General features: G+C 36.0%; 1 protein-coding gene across 1 annotated transcript in view; it reads left to right on the top strand.

Annotated features, from left to right (window-relative positions):
• Positions 1-9,486: 9,486 nt before the first annotated feature.
• LOC116293811 (endothelin-converting enzyme homolog) overlaps positions 9,487-17,432 on the top strand; it is a 33,225-nt gene continuing 25,279 nt past the window's right edge. Inside the window, exons 1-4 of the mRNA XM_031701294.2 lie at positions 9,487-10,253; positions 10,391-10,432; positions 16,779-16,889; positions 17,335-17,418. Coding sequence (XP_031557154.2) covers positions 9,537-10,253; positions 10,391-10,432; positions 16,779-16,889; positions 17,335-17,418 — 954 coding nt within the window. The 5' untranslated portion in view covers positions 9,487-9,536. The remainder of the gene's footprint in view (positions 10,254-10,390; positions 10,433-16,778; positions 16,890-17,334; positions 17,419-17,432) is intronic.

Below are 17,432 nucleotides of genomic sequence, written 5' to 3' on the forward strand. Positions count from 1 at the left end.
TCCATCCATCCATCCATCCATCCAACCCTTCCTCCTTCCCTCCTTCCCTCCTTCCCTCCTTCCCTCCTTCCCTCCTTCCCTCCTTCCCTCCTTCCCTCCTCCCTCCCTCCCTCCCTCCCTCCCTCCCTCCCTCTCTCCCTCCCTCCCTCTTTCCCACCCTCCACCCTCCCCCCTCCATCCATCCATCCATCTATCCATCCATCCATCCATCCATCCATCTATCCATCATCCATCTATCCATTCATCATCAATCAATCAATCAATATTTTATTTAACAGTCTCTAGCATTATATTGGACTCCCGATAACAATCCTCGGGAAATCAGAAAATCATTTTTATCTCCTGGATACGCGTAGAAATGAGTTATTGTGAACAAGGGGCCATTTTGCATGACCATGCGCGAACTGCTGTGCTGTGAGATAGTAATGTAGGCTCAACACAGGGTACCCACGCATTTAGCTTGTAGCAAAATGTCTCGGTGTTCGATTTATTTATTTCTCTTTCTAATAATTTTCACATTTATTTGAAACTAATCAGCTTCATGTAAAATCGGCTAAAAAAAGTTCACAATAGCTCATATAATTTATTCATAGGCAAAGCAAGACTATGCACTTGCAGAAAATTGATAATTGCTCTATTTTCCCCAATTTTTCTAACTAATCAAACACGATAGGTCGAAAGCACAGATAAGGGACTGTGCAATAATTACCGGGAGGGGGAGGAGTTCTAAAATTAATAGTGGGGGGGTCAAAAGTTATATTGGAGTGTAGGGTAGGGGGGTTAGAAGCTAATTGCTTAAATATGGAGAGGGGGGCCATAAGTTAATTTGGGATTTTGTTCACTATAAAATTGAAAAGATGCATATAAATGTATTTAAAATAAATATTTATTGTTATATTTTTTACTGTAAAAAGAACACAACTTGTCACAGGTGCAGCCTCAAAACCATATGTGTTGAAATAATGTATAAACTGAGTATCCTTTGTAAAAAAAAAACAGTACAAAAAACAGTAGCTAAAAACAGTACAAGTCACAACTTTCTATACTGTACTGTGGTAAAGTTATGCCACATTGATTGACTGTATACAGTATAAGACAACTGACTATGTCATGTCTTTTTTGGTTAGCTTTGTAATAATTCTTCTAGCTTTATGTTCATGATATTTAGTGCTATGTCATGGATAAAAACAGAAGTACTGAACAAGCTCCTTGGCTTCCCCAACAAAACATTTCGAAGAAAGAAGATCCCTCAGACAGGATTTGTCAGTTTGAGATGTAAATACTAGTAGAGTGTCCTCATCAATATTATCAAGTTGTCGGATGCCATATATCTCAGGGCTGTATTCATTTGCTGAAGGATTTCCTCCTAAGGAATTAAATATAACACATGCCCTTTTCTATGTTCTGTTGCCGAGGAATTTGCGTTTTTCAGCTTTTTTTCTTATTTTCATTTTTCTTCCGTGAAACTGATGACTTCTGTTTCGATCCAATCATGTAGGTAGCATTGGGGCGTTGCTGGCGATGTAGGGGGGGGGGGGGGGGGTTGATAGTTATTTCATTTCAAAAGGGGGAGGGGTGAGAAGTTATTTTACGTTTATAGCACAGGGGCGGTTTAGCTTCAATTTAAGCCCAATTTGGAGAATTTTAGAACCCCCCTCCCGATAATTATTGCACAGTCCCTAACAAAGACATCACATCAAATGAATTTTGAGTGGTAGTTTCTCTCACAAGTCAGAAAAGTACTGGAGAATAAAGATAAACACATAAACATAATTATACTGCATTTGATACTTTAGAAAATTGTTCGATTGCTGGGATATCGAGAATCCCTTTCCGGCAAGGATACATATAACTAAAATATGCATTATTTCGGCTCGAGCATTTGAATTACAAAAGTTTTGACCAATTTATAAATGACTATGCAAACAATGTTTACAACTTTAATGGGCAAAAAAATATAACTTCCCGAATTTTCCAATCAAAGATCCATAAGCAAACACAATAAACACATATAGATATTATCATTTTTGCTTGCAGTACAGTGGTATTTTCAACTACTTTTACAAATATTTCAAGGAGAAGAACGCCGAAAAGCTCGAATCATGAATATATGATATATGAAAGAAAGGCGAATATTTTCGCATGTCATTGCAGGCGATTAATATACACATGATATCGTAATAAAATAAGAATAGCATAACACTCAACTTTATAGCAAATCTGGCATCAAATAGTCTTACTTTCTTCAGTAAAATCAATAGCTAAGTATATCACAACAGTCGCCATTTTTGAGGTAGCTCGCATGGCTCTTTGCAATTATGTTTTGCGAAGACTTTATATGTTGACATTCACTTGAATTGCACAAATGATACATATTCGATGTCAGGCTTAATGTCTGAGCCTATATCGAATCGTTTCAGAAGACGAAAAAGCAGATCTTTGAGCATATTTATCAGAGTATCGCCACATGATCGAAACTCTATACAGTACACATGAGCTCAGGTATGGCGCGCATGCGCAGCAAAATGGCCCCTTTTTGTTATTGTGAGGGGTTTGGATATGCAAATGTGTCACTAGACAACTAAGCCGTGTAAAAATGTTTTCAAGAAAGATTTATTGATAACTATTATATCTGGAGTACTTATCCAGAATTAATGAAGCTTTAGAGTTATATTTATTTTACTTATGTTTATCTTATATCAAACATATTATCATATCTTAATTCAAGCAGTCAGTTTTAAATTACCTGTTTTAAAGAGAAGAGATAACTAGCTAAAAACTAGTGTGAGCTGCGTCGGTGTTTCTAATTAATGAAACAGTAATGATAAAAAGGTAAATTATACACCGTGAAAAGATGAAAAAACTTACTGACGTTTCGGACGCTAGTCCTTCGTCGGAGTAAAAGAGAAGGAGGTGGTAGAAAGGAGTGTTTATATGATAGAATAAGACAAAAGAAACCAATGAGAACAAGGTAGGCAAGGAAACAAAAACAAACAATCAAAAGACAAAAGAAAGGGTTAGTTGAAAGCAAAGCGTTCATTAATCCCGTTGGGACTAAGAGTGCCCAATAGGTGAATAAGCCGCATTTCTTTGGTCTTGCGACAATCATTGTTGCCGTTAATCAAAGAAAGACCGAAAACAATGAAGTCAGAAAGAGAATGGTTAGCTAGATTGAAATGGAGGGAAACTGGTTTGGTGGGATCGTTATTGCGAATATCATCTTTCTTTGATTAACGGCAACAATGATATGTCAGCTGTACAGTCTAAGAGGATGAATAAAGTAGTTTCTGATCCTCGAAAACCCCCGCATCCTCCTTTCAATTGTTCAGAAAAGGAGCATGCCTCTATTTTCTAAGGCAACAAGTGGAAGGGCGCGCTTCCTCTTCCCTCCCCCCACATGTTTGAGTTGACCGGTGGACTGGGAACTAATGTCATAGACTTTGTAAACAACGCGATAGTAGGTTGGAAAGGCGTGTATTTTTTTAAATTTAGCAGGAGAATTTTAATTTTTGCTGCTGTTTCTACTTGCATAAGTGCTGAAGGGCTCTTTAAAATAATTTTCCTGTATCAAACAAATATTAGAAGAGCAACAATGTTACCAAAGCTAGATGGTCGGTTAAAAGCAACAAAGATGGAATGTTGGGACCTCGACTACACACAAATCACTGAAAATCTTTCATGCTTAAAGGGTAGAGCAGCTGCTGAAACAGCTAATCTGGCTTGAAAAGATACTATTAAACACTAATCCATCTTCTGAGAGTCAAGTAAGTAAAATAAATACAAGATAAGTTACGCCAACCGCGAGAGTTATGATAGCGTGGAAGTTCTTCGACCAACAATTTTAACCGAATGCAGCCAAAGTTTTAAGGTTTGCTACTTTTCCAAATTTGCTGCTCTGACAAATTTGTTTCTTGTTTTTAATAAACCACCATTAGGGCTTTCTGATGGTATAAATAAGGAGCTGTAACTAGGTGCCACATTTTTGAAATCGTCCTTCAAAATTTAGGCATTTTTTGAGATTTTGAAAAAGTTGTTTTACATAAGGTGACTTTTTATCCGTTTGGTATACAAGGAAATGTAATTTTATTAAAATATTACTGTCAGACGAACTGTAATAACAGATCTTCAAAATAAAAAAAGAAACGCAGAATTTCGTCAAGTATTTATTCTTTTAGAAGGCCATAAAGTTTGAGGTATTTCGGGCACCTCGGAGGCGATAAATCTGTGCCGAGGGTCCTGGAATTTGAATGCTCGGAAAAAATCGCGAATAGGTTTTTTTAGCAAAAAGAAATGGATTTTTGTGATAACTATGGTGATATCTATCTATCAACAGAAAATGAGGCAAATCGATTTTTGAAACGAAAATCAGTGGTCGGATTTTACTGCGACAGCCTCTTAATGTCGACTGCATCATATAGAGAAGGTTCTTGTGAATTGAATGCGAGTGCATCTGGACTAGCAGCTAGCCATGGCCATTTAGGATTTACCACCAAGCTAACACACTCACAGATCTTAACTTGATGATCAACTGATTCATAATATTGTAATAGTGCATTTTCTTCATTATCTTTACCCCATCTACGACTTAGAGGAATTCTCTGACTTCCATTATTTGTTTTGATTTTTTCTAAAAGGCTTTTGGGAAAAATTGACTCTCTCCTATTCATCACTGCACCAAAATTGGAAGCAGTCAGTCTCTTCTCTCTATGCTTATACCACTCTGGGCAGTCAGCCTGGCCTCTGGTATTCCTCTCAATTTCCAGACTTTCAGCAATACTAACCTTGATTCTCTTCTTAACAATTTCAATTTGTTCAGGGGAAATTCCAATGAATGGATCAGATGCTTGATCAAGTTCTAACACTCTGTATTTAAGTGAAGGAGAACCTTTTTCTTTTTTTCTAGTTTTATCTTGGATGGTAGGTTTTGGCAGTAATCTTCATAATCAAATGGCTCATAGTCATGATCGTCTAGTATATCTGCTAATGGAGACTTATCTTCAAGACTATTTCTCAGTCGTTTCAAATCACTTTTTGTTACTTTCTCAGAGAAAGTAGGAGCAGCGTTAAAACCCTCCCTTCTACCCTTAACAATTGGTCGCTTACGTCCAAGTCTATCTTCCTGATAGTCTGCTTGTTCAAATAGCAAATCTTCAAAAAGCACCGCTCCCCTCTGCAATACAGTAGCTTTTCAGTACACGATAATTGAACCGGTACTTCTGTTAATTCAAGTTCTCTATAATCAAGTAATTGAAATAAGAGTGCAGCTACATGTTTGCAGCAGCCACCTTTTCCCGCTGGACATTCACAGCTGGAATTAACAACTTTTTCCGAGTGACAGCTAAGATGGACGTAAACAGAGTAATCTTCCTTCTTCATTTGAGCATTGACTTTGCCTCGTACCATGAGGAGCTTTGGTCAAAAAAGTTTACTTTGCATGAGGTCTTTTTAGCTGTGAAGTAATGTCAACATACACTCGTTCTTTGTAATTAGAGCAAATACACGGTAAGTCATTCCATCATCAACTTTTTGTTTGAGGTTTTATTCATGGACCTGATTTCCTACTGCCTTATCCGCGCAAAATATCACAAATAGCACTTTCGACAACTTCATAACCCTAAACCGGTGACATAACGAGTTTGTAGAAATGAATGTCGTCCTTTATGTCGGTCGCGCGCCTGTATATCTTGATCAAGTCCGCCTCTCGGCTACACTAATTGTTATTTTTTTGTATTAGAACATATATTCAAAAGTCGACGTGCTAAAAGGTCACAAGGAGGGGGGGTCAAGAAAATTTTTTTAGATAGAATTGGGGGAGGGGGGGGGGGGTTGTGAATTTTTCCAAGGTTTTCTTCGATTTTTCCTCCAGCCCACCCTGAGGCATAATTATTAATAAACAGTCCCTAAACGTAACATGAAACTACTTTATGTCAATCAAAGTTTAAACTTTTTTGACCAAAGCTTATCATGAAAAAATTGCATTGTTCACCCATTTGAACGTTTGGTTTTACAAGAATCCCAGAGACATACCCACATTTAAACAACTGATAGCCCAGTTTCTTGTGACGGGAAGCTCCATTTGGTCTGTTATCGATGGCCGAGGCAGAGGATACGAGGTGCTCTTCAAGTTTTTCATGAGTAAATTCCGGCATCTTGCTCAAATTTCTCGTCCACATGACTGAAATTCTTGCTTCTAGAGTTCTTTTTTTGTTTGTTTTTAAATATATATATACATATATATATATATATTGGTATTTTCTGTGTTTTTTTAAAGTCATGTTAATGGTAACAAAGACGACTAGCCGGCTTTGTTTACATGGCCGCCATCTTGGCAATGTTACCTTAACTACCAGCATCGCTTATAGCTGGAATTGCCCATTGATCTTATCTTTTCTTGATAATGACGTTAAGTTGAACGTTTTGTTGAAGCGATCGAGTTGCTTCACCCTTGTCTAATTAAAAAATATATATAGTTGACAACAAAGATATTGTCAATACCAGCAAAGAAGACATCACTTTAAGGTTTAACGGGTACATATCCTTTAATATACCAGTCAAATAATTAAGTTCAGTTAGTTTGTAGGCTTTTTTGACATATTTTGCATATTCATTAAAAAAAGATAAAAGAAATCCAAACGATTCTGAATTCTTGGTTCAGTCCACCTTTAAAAAGACCGTTTCAAATTGTAAATATGCTCGGTCCATTGATTACAGACTAATTTAGTCAGGTTTAGACTTGTGAGATTGTTACCCATATATGTCACTTCTCTTATCTTCCTGTTTTTATCTTGCCATGTTGGTTGACCGTAGCTTGCCCCAAACATTTCTTTTTTATCCTAAATGATTTTTCCTTTACTTTTTATTACCTTTAAATCTAAAAATATTTTGATTGTAAATTCAATTATCGTCACTAGCTTTGCTATCTACATAAACGAGCAAAGTTTTTGCTTATTAAAATTCAGTTCTCCTTTATACATTTTTTAAAATAACATGGACTCCATCCCAGTCGTTATTGGACTTGGTTCTAGATAACCACGACTGTGAAGCGGAGACTACATGTTACACACATGTTACATAAGCTGCTAAATGCAAAAGTTCCCCCAAATATTTACGATAACAACTTGTACAAAAGCCATAAACTCATAAAGCTAAATACGCTGGCCCACAAACATCACGGTAAACAAAAAACTTACGGCAAAGTAAATCAAAATTACGGGTAGCAAAACAGTGAGGTTTTTCATAATTTCTGTATTTTTTCGCATCCAGAAGTTGCCCATTGTTCCTCACTTTATTTTGCTTAATCTTGAATGAAGAAGTTTTAAGCAAAATTAAATTAATGTATTTTGCTTAAAGCCTCTTCATTCAAATTTGGAAAGAAATTTACTCGGCTAATCAAGATGTATTTGAATTTGCTTAGTTGGCTTATAGGAGGAAGATGGATGTGTAACATTTCTTATTCAGGATGAATTTCTAACGGTCGGTTCCAGAATTCTAAAAACTTTGAACTGATAGGAAATTTGTCATCCCCATACGCAGTCGATAAGGGTTCTTATTCAAGATTCATAAAATAAACGTTGAATTATCACATCGACGATCATTTTAACGATTGCAATGTAAAATATATATATTAAGCGATTCAATGAAAGTAATGAGGATAGCTACAAGGGCTATTTTAGCCGTGATATAATTCTGACAAAATCTTGTCGTTCAGACGGTGTTTCTTTTAACAGGTAGGATGAGAACCTCGTTAGTCCCACCCAACGACAAAAAACTGGCCAAGAATATTCAACTGGAAAATTAATACTAAACTTCAATTTTCGATAATGAAAAAAAAAGTTTAAAACATGTCTTTTTGATCTAAAATATTTTCCTATAACCAAACAAACTGATTAAAAACTGAGAATAAACTAAAAATAAATAACAAATAAGAAATGAACTGAGGTATGTTCTCTTGACTAAGGAATCTGGGCAAGTCTTAGGACAATCTCGTAGCCAGAGCCTGCGTTTCTTCTGGCCTGCGGCGAAGGACTTGGGCTCTGGCATCATCGGAAAAAATTGCCCATACATTTTGAATATTTGCTCTTTTCGGTCCCAGCCCCTCTCTTTCCTCTCTTTCCTCTCTTACAAAAGCAAAAGGTTGTGCTTAAAAGTAAAGTTATAAGCACAAGTAAAGCGTGACACAACATCTTAAATGACCCTGTAAATCTTCTGTTCTTTCGCTAACTACAATGTGTTTTCGAGGCTACGCGACGAGTCTTAAGAAACTATAAGAGGCTAATGTATAGCCAACGGATAGTATGATCTTTTAGAATCAGCAAAAATACGGTTCTGAATTTTAATAAATTCCTATGAATTATATCTACCAAAATCTTCAGGAAAGCGCGGGGTTTTCAAATCCACTTCTGTTTTTTTGACAGACTCTGTTTTATTTCAAGGAGAGACGATTTTCTAGCTTGGCCCCGGTTATGTCACGCATTTTCTCTTGTAAAATACATCCAATAGCGTACATTCAACTCAAAAAGTACGGTGGTTTTTTTTTCAAAACCATATAATACATTCCGTGAATAGTTGAATAAACTGAATCCACTTCTGTTTTTTGCCTAGATAGTGTTTTTTGAGACCTTATTTGTATGGGTTCACATGAGGGGGCGTGAGCTCGAAATCGTAGCTGACCAAATGTTAACAGATTTTTTCCGATGATCCATTTTTTGAGATCAGGATTTCTTGGACTTCCGGTATAAGAGCGCATGTGTTCAAAGACTTGCCAAAAAATCCAAAAAAACATGTTCCCGATTTCGAATTATTTTTTTGTTTGGAAGTAGGCAAAAAAATAGGTTTAAAATTATGATTATATTGATTATATTTCACTTCCGGAAAATTCGCATGCGCCAAAAAATGGATTATGCCAGAGCCCTCGTTCTTCGCCGCAGGCCAGAAGAAACGCAGGCTCTGGGTACGAGATTGGTCTTAGGACAACTGATAGTTTTCTAATGTATTGAAAATAAAAAAAAGTGAAATAGAAGATGACAAACTTCCAGACATATAAACAATCGCATGAATGACACACAATATATTCTCATGAAGCACTTTCAATCAAGTGGAACACGTAACCTTATCGGTATTTCTAATGGTCTTGCAATAGTTACAATTTTCGTAAAAGAAAATAGAAATTAGCGTTAACTAAAATAAATAGAAATTTTGCCCCAAGGAAAAGAAAAGTCAAGGAATAGCATTCAATGAAAGCTAGAGTTTAAGAAGACAACAGCATGCGGTAACTCCCGTTAAACAAACAAAAAATGGCTTCGAACAAATTTAAAAAAACGGCATCGGGAAAAATGTCAAAAGTACTCAACAAATCTTTAAACATCAGGTAGATAAGTGTCTGATTTACCGGTACAAAAGATAACGTAACTAATAGAAAGCTCATTTAAACAACAACTGGATCTAACAGTCTACAGTTCTGGTAAACCTCTTGTTGAGAAGGGGAGTTAATATCGTAACAGACACGAAGCAAGCATCAGTGTAGTCGTGAAGTCGTGATGGGAACACTGGCGAATGGTGGCAGCGTTGGGAGACAAGAAAACAAGCGATGGTCTTTAATCCATGGTCCTCGTTTCTTGGTCGTCCTACTGGTGATATCCATTATCCACGTAGGAGCAAGTCAGAACAAGACGAGCACTCTTGATCGAGGTTTAAAAAAGATGCGTTCCCCAAGATATGCCAAGACAACATACAAAGCCAACACTCAATACAGCAGGGTTTGTAACACCACAGAATGTGCTAATGCTGCCAAACAAATTAATAGTTCGATGAACCTGACCATGGACCCATGTGAGAACTTCTATGAGTTTGCCTGTGGAAGATATCGAGTACAAAATCCATTGAACGGAAATGGCAGCATTACTGGCCTTGTGAAAAACACGTGGTGGTTCCGATACTATTTAAAAGATAAACTGGTAAAAGGGCTAGCCAAACTCAACGGTGCGAGTGATGAAGTAATGAAAATACCTTCAGACATCTACAAATCGTGTATGAACTTGGCAGCCATTGACAAGGAGTGTGATGCACCATTAAAGAGACTCATTCGAGAATTCGGAGGATGGAGTATGGTGGAGGAAAATGGACAGTGGGACGAGAAAAACTGGGATTTTGCAAAGGCTATTCTAGCTATTCATCGTAACTATAAATCGAACGGGCCTTTGTTTTTAGTGAAACACTGGGAAGATGCGGCCGACAATAGGAGATATATTTTTGAAGTAAGTAAACGTGAAGAGAAAATTATTTTCTGTTGCGAGAGCAAGCTTATATTTATTGTTCCATAATTCATTATAAACTCTGCTAATAGTTATTTTTTTACCACACATAAATAACACCTTACATTTTTAATCTGTAGATTGATCAGGCACGAACCAAGGGATCATACTCACCATCAAAAGTATGTTATGTAATATTTCAAAAACGAGTGCGAGTGTTTTATTAGGGTTTCCAAACACGAGAAAACATTTGAAAGCACGAGGCCGTAGGCTGAGTGCTTTTATTGATTTTGAGTATTTGGAAACCCTAATGAAATATGAAGCACGAGTTTTTGGCTGATTACTTCTCTAATGAGCTAATAATTTATCATGCAGGAAAAGGAGTTTTCTTGTTTTTATTGTGTGATTTAATATACGTAGAGCAGTTGTAGGGGAAAAACATTAAATATAGATCCAACCCTCCTTGTCAGCAAATTCCTCGTTGTCATAGTTAGTAACGCACTAGACTATCACGGCAAGGGTCCCAGATTCGAGACATGGTAAGTCCAAGATAAAAAGAAAAGAAAAAGGTAATTACGTAAGTAGAGAGTAGAGAGTAGATACAAGTATAAAAAGTAAGTAATGGAGGGGAGACAGGTAGAGAAATGAAGCAAATGGGTGGAAAGAGGAAATTATTCTAGCTATTTTGAGACACCCACGACAAATATGTAGATTAAGATATATATATATATATACATACACCCATTTGCAAAAATTATGGCCGTTTCAAATATACATACAAGTATTTCAAAAGTATAACAGACACGGCGGAATATCTTTCTTGCATGATATTTTTTTCAGAAAGAAAAAAAAATCTCAGGGATGATTTCCCATAATTTTTAATATGCTTTTGATATACTTGTATATATATTGGAAGCGGCCATAATTTTTGCAAATGGGTGTGTATATATATATATATGTATATATACACCGAATCCCTAAAACTCTGACAATTTAGCGATATATATACATATATATGTATCCCCCTTTTTGCTATTGTCTTTCCTTGAAAATCCAGGTAAGACAACAGGAAAAATGGGTATATATATATATATATATATATCTCAAACATGTCATAGTTTTAGGGATTCGGTGTATATATATATATATATATATATATATATACACCTAACCAAAAAAATTCTGTAACTTCAGATATATATATGTCTTTTGTTCTCGAGAGCCGAAACAATAGAAAAACAAAAGACATACATATATGTAAAGTTGCAGAATTCTTATGGTTAGGTGTATATATATATATATATATATATATAGTAAGAAAAGAAAAAGACAAATGAACTACAATTTCATCCCTACAAGCCTGTTTCGTGGTTGCCCACTCATCAGGGGATTTAATAAGAATATGCTTTACCATCGCTTATATACCAATTAATCTACATAATAACAATAATGAACTAATCAAACTAATCTAACTTATGCGGTGCGAAATCTAACAGTTCAATTACTGCGTAAAGGGCTTTGTTTCTATGGCGGCAAGACGACGCAAGCTCATTACGTTTGTTAAGGGTAGAAAGTTCCGGTCGGCAAATGATTAAAAAAATTTATTTAAGGCATAGGTTGCATCTTTTGTTGGAACTGTTGTATGGCGAGTGTGAAGAGAGAATGCGCCAGGAAATAAAGTGTTCGATGTCGTTGTCCTTAAGAGTCCAGATGTATTTACTAAGCTCCGTAGAGTTCCTATGTCTATCGTGGCGAAGTGATGCGGTGTGGTTTCTGTATCTTGCTTTGAATTCGTTTTCCGTGAGGCCGATGTAACCTATGCCTTAAAGTGATATACATAATATATATACTCTCGATTACAGAAACGTTGTACTATACATTTATGCATATATCTAATTTATTCAGTATATTTAATGATTTGCAAAACGGAAAAATCGCTTTATTTATTGTTTGTTTAATTCAATGACTGTTAAAATATTTTTTTCTTGTCTGTTATATCGCACAGATTATAAATCAGTTGGTTTTAAGCGTTGAAAATGGCTATTTTGCATTATGCATCTCATTAGATATTTGTATTAATGTATAAATGTATACTACAACATTTCTGCAATCGAGTTTACATATATATACATACATATATATATATATGTATGTATACACCGAATCGCTAAAACTTTGACACTTTAACGATATATATATATATATATATATATGTATTCCCCTTTTTTCTATTGTCTTACTTGGATTTTAAAGGAAAGACAATAGGAAAAAGGGGATACATATATATGTATATATATCGCTAAATTGTCAAAGTTTTAGCGATCCGGTGTATATATATATATATATATACAGCCATTTGCAAAAAATATGGCCGTTTCAAACATATATACAAGTATATCAAAAGTATATCAGACACGGCGGAATATCTTTCTTAAAAATTTTTTTCAGAAAGCTCTAGTGATAGACAACTCGAAAGAAATATCAGGGATGATATCCCATAATTTATGATATGCTTTATATATATATGTATATATATTGGAAGCGGCCATAATTTTTGCAAATGGCTGTATATATATATATATATATATATATATAAGAAATCTGTGAATCAATTTTCCGTAAAATAGTGCTCAATACATCGATAGAAGTAGAGCAGAATATTTGTTTGAGAAGAAAAAGTCAAGACAACATTTTTCCCGACAAGCCTGTTTCGTGAATTGCTTCACTCTTCAGGGGATTTAATGATAAGAATATTCGTTACTATCATTTATATAGAAAAAGTATACATAATTAATTAGTGGATGTAGTTTAGCTGTTGCGTAATAATGCTTTGTTTCTGTGGCGGCATGAAGATACAAGTTCGTTGCGCTTATTTAATGATGAGAGTTCCGGTCGATAAATTATTAGAAACTTTTCTTTAAGACAAAGGTTACATCTTTTGCTGGAGCTGTTGTAGGCGGAGCTTGAAGATAGGACGCGCCATAAAATGGAGTAGCTGATATTACCGTTCTTGAGAGTCCAGATGTATTTGCTGAGTTCAGTCGAGTTTTTATGTTGTTCGTGGCGGAATGAGGCGGTGTGGTTTCTGTATCTTGTTTTGAAGTCGTTTTCTGTGAGTCCTATGTATGTTGCGGTAGTGTTGTTGTCCTTTCTTGTGACGGTGGCTTGGTATACAACTGATGATTGGAGGCAGTTGCCATTAAGCGTGCAATTGTTCTTTTGTCGGCAGTTGCATGTTTTCTTGTCCTTTGTGTTGTTTGCGGTGTCGTTGTCGTTGTCGTCTCTCGGTGGATGTAAAATGCGCTTGTTATGATTGTCAATGATTCGTTTGGCATTGTTCATGCAGCTGTAACTGATCTTGATGATGAACACTTTCCTAGAGGCCATAATCTTAGGAAAGTCTTTAATCGTAACACCATCTTCCCCTGAAGAGTGAAACAATTCACGAAACAGGCTTGTCGGGAAAAATGTTGTCTTGACTTTTTCTTCTCAAACAAATATATACTATATATATATATATACTATATATATATATATATATATATATCACTAGTGCTGAAAATATTTAAAACACTGGTGATGAAGATGATTTTTCATTAGGTTTCAAAACCCATCCACATGATCCGAAAAGTGCCCATCCATTGGTTGCTGAGCTTATGAATTATTAATGAGTTTGAGAAATATATATCACTCTGTTTTTTGTATTGAGTTTTGTTGTTACCGGGACATATTTACCACATACTGTAATTCACCATATTTGCGAAATAAAGCAGTAAAGCAGGCACAGCCGTTATTTCTTTTCTTGCATGGGTTCTATATTAAGAGCGACTGTACAGAAATATCGAGCAAAATCGAAAATTTGTGGCCACAATCAAAAAAATAAAAGTCCTTCATTTTTGGTCTGTAGACACTATTTGATGAGCTTATGAACGTACTGGGGTCGGTTTTTCGACCTACGTAAAAAATCCGGATTTTTTTGAGAAAAAAAACGATTTCACCCCGTGTCGGTCTAAAAATTGCTCAAGAAACGGCTGCGAATTACGCTTTCAAAAACATTCTCGCTCCAAGTGAAAACCCAAGTTACAATCAAATTTGCAACTGAATTCAAGAAAAGGGGTGTTTAACAATTGTTCCAGGTGAATTTAGACGTTTTAAACTAAACTTTAGATAGAAAAAATTGCATTCTTCCAGCACAGTAATTGACAGTCTTGTAAAACACTGATTTTACCTCACATTTATAAAAGCGATTTTTTGCATGTGGCCATTCTCCAATTTTTACAAAACTCAAGCTGTACAATGTTTAAATGATAGAATAACGCGAACTACAAAAATTAGTTTGGGTTTTTCCACAGGCCTTATGAAAACTTCATGTGAAGTTGGAAAAATTTGCCATGTAAATATGCAAATTAGCAGTTTGTTTACATCTCCACACCACAGATCACGGCCGCGAAAAAAGTCATCTAAAATAGTTTTAACAGCTTATTAATCCACACATTAGCCTATCTAAGGACTATCTAAGCATGTTTGGCCTTTGTTATTATTTTAAATGATTATTTGTTGAAGTTAAGCCTACATTTCCGGTGTTGAAGACACTCAGCTTGCTTGCCTCGGTGGCATTCCATCGGTGCGTAGTAAACTTAGTAATCATAAATGACTGTTAACATGCTCTATAAACGTTACTATTCCTCACTAGTGGTATCCAGCTTATCACATAGTATTTTCACATACTGAGTATAAGCTTGAAAGTTTGCATTACTTCGTAAATAAGCAGGGGTCAAACCTGTCAAAGCGGATTATGTGAGCTGATGGCGTGACAAACAACAGTTTGCGCGGAGCCGGACGTGACGTCGTTTGGTACAGTACGTTTTTTATTGCCTGAACATCTTGTGATTTGACATAAACTAAAGAGAATCACTCGTTATCAAGACTCTCTATGAGCTTTCAAGGATATTGTTCTTTACGACAAAAAGATCCCGATTCGAATAAGGCTGCGTTCATATTGTATGGCAGAAGGGGCGGGGACAGATGAAATCTTTAAATGACAAAAAAATTCTTAAGACCACCCCTTGAAGTCCCCCAAATAATAACGTACCCCCCCCCCCCCCCCTGGCAATCTCTCGTAGCTTCTTCTAAAAATTTTGTCAGTACGTTCATAAACTCATCAAATAGTGTCTACAGACCAAAAATGAAGGACTTTTATTTTTTGACTGTGGCCGCCCCGTGCTCGATATTTCTGGGCAGTCGCTCTTAAACAGCTAAAGCAGTCTCAGTTTGGATATAATTCGGATGCATGTTCTATAAAAGATTAATAGAAAGAATGAAGAAACATCAAAATCAGGCAATGCGTTTTATGCAGCTAAAAAACAATAGAACAGCACGCATTCAAAAAAAATACGTACTCGATGAGTACATGTGTCTACTGCTGATAGATATACAGCAACATATTTGAATCATGTATGTGTAAAATATTCACTTGCAGGTATTCAGGGCTCAATATTCTGCTTACGGAGCTCAGTTGTCCCTTTAAAGGGCTCAAATATTGTCACTGTGAAAATCTGAGTCAGTTTCACATTGCATCGGTTCTGTAAAAATCGACGTAAAAATCATCGTTTATGAAGCGCCATTGTTGACATGCTTCGTGTAGCACAAACACACTAATTCTGTCGCCGTTTTTTGCGATAAATTCTTTCTAGATATGCAAATACCTGAAAGCACTTTAATTATACAACACTTGACACATATTCGATGAAACCTGTGTGCCTAGCTTGTTCCAAAAAACAGATAAAATTCACTACAAAAATGAATGCGATTATCTTATGGAAATCACTGAATCCTACCAAATCATGTTTGAAACGTTGGTCAAACGTTTTCCAGTCGATAAAAAGTCGTAAGCAGTCGCAAACAGAGCAACTAAGTTGACAGTCCAGTACGCGAGACTTCGGATAACATATATCGGCTGTCCTCGCCATGCGCCGCTGGCTGTGCACGTGGGATCCGAAAGTAATCCGAAGTTTTACAACCCTTACACCGGGATGAACTTTATGTCAGTTATACCGTATGTCATTTAACTATATTTTTTGCTAGTTAAATAGGATATGAAGTACATCCCGGTAAACTCGATGGCATAGCGTCTGTTGCTTATTAATATGCAGTGTAGACACAAAAATGAGAGCCAAATTGGATCTAATTTTAGCACGGAAAAATCATTGTTTAGTGTTACCGTTTCTTTATTAATAATTAGTTAGTTAATTAATTCAAAGAAAACTTATTTAATAAAGAAAAGTTTACATAATTAAATAATTTAAATGAAAATAATATAATAAGTAAAGTAATTAATTTGGTCGGTGGGTCGGTGGGTCGGTGGGTTGGTGGGTCGGTGGGTCGGTGGGTCGGTGGGTCGGTGGGTTGGTGGGTCGGTGGGTTGGTGGGTCGGTGGGTCGGTGGGTTGGTGGGTTGGTGGGTCGGTGGGTTGGTGGATTCGTGATCGTGATTATTAGATGAATAACACTAAGTTCTTAACTTTCTCAGGTTGATACCTACCGAAGTCTGATCCATCACGTAGCATTACTTCTTGGAGGACGTACCAACCTGCAACAGAAAATACAGGAGTTGATTGATTTTGAAACGAAACTTGCAAATGTACGTAACAAACAAAAAACTTTATTTGTCGGATAAATTTATATGATAACTATGTAAGTCGAGTAATAGCAGAGTGGGTTTCCTATACGACCAATGTATGAATCACATCTTTTGCCTTACTTGTATTTTTTAATGACAAACGGCCCAGATAAAACAACATAAGTTAACTAAAAAGCTCTATAAAATTACGATGGGTTCTTCACCTGCACCCGCTTCCTCGCACGAAATAGGATCTGGGCTATTTTATTTAATATATATATATATATATATATATAATTTTTTTTTTTTTTTTTTTTTTTTTTTTTTTTTTTTACTGTGACGATTTATAATGAACGAATTATTACAGCTACTATGGTTAACATTTCGATGATAAATGAATTCAAATCTCTTAGATTGAATAATCCACATTTTAATCTATCATCTTATTTGCTCTATTTATTACCAGATAAGTTTACCCTCACGTTCACCGGCGAAAACCACATTCGATGACAGGATGACCGCTGCGGATTTACAGAAAGAAACGCCAACTGTAATTATATATAT

Source organism: Actinia tenebrosa, unplaced genomic scaffold (genome assembly GCF_029948245.1).
Source record: "Actinia tenebrosa isolate PJP-AT-01 unplaced genomic scaffold, QUT_ActTen_1.0 PGA_scaffold7__59_contigs__length_16204524, whole genome shotgun sequence".
NCBI lineage: Eukaryota > Metazoa > Cnidaria > Anthozoa > Actiniaria > Actiniidae > Actinia > Actinia tenebrosa.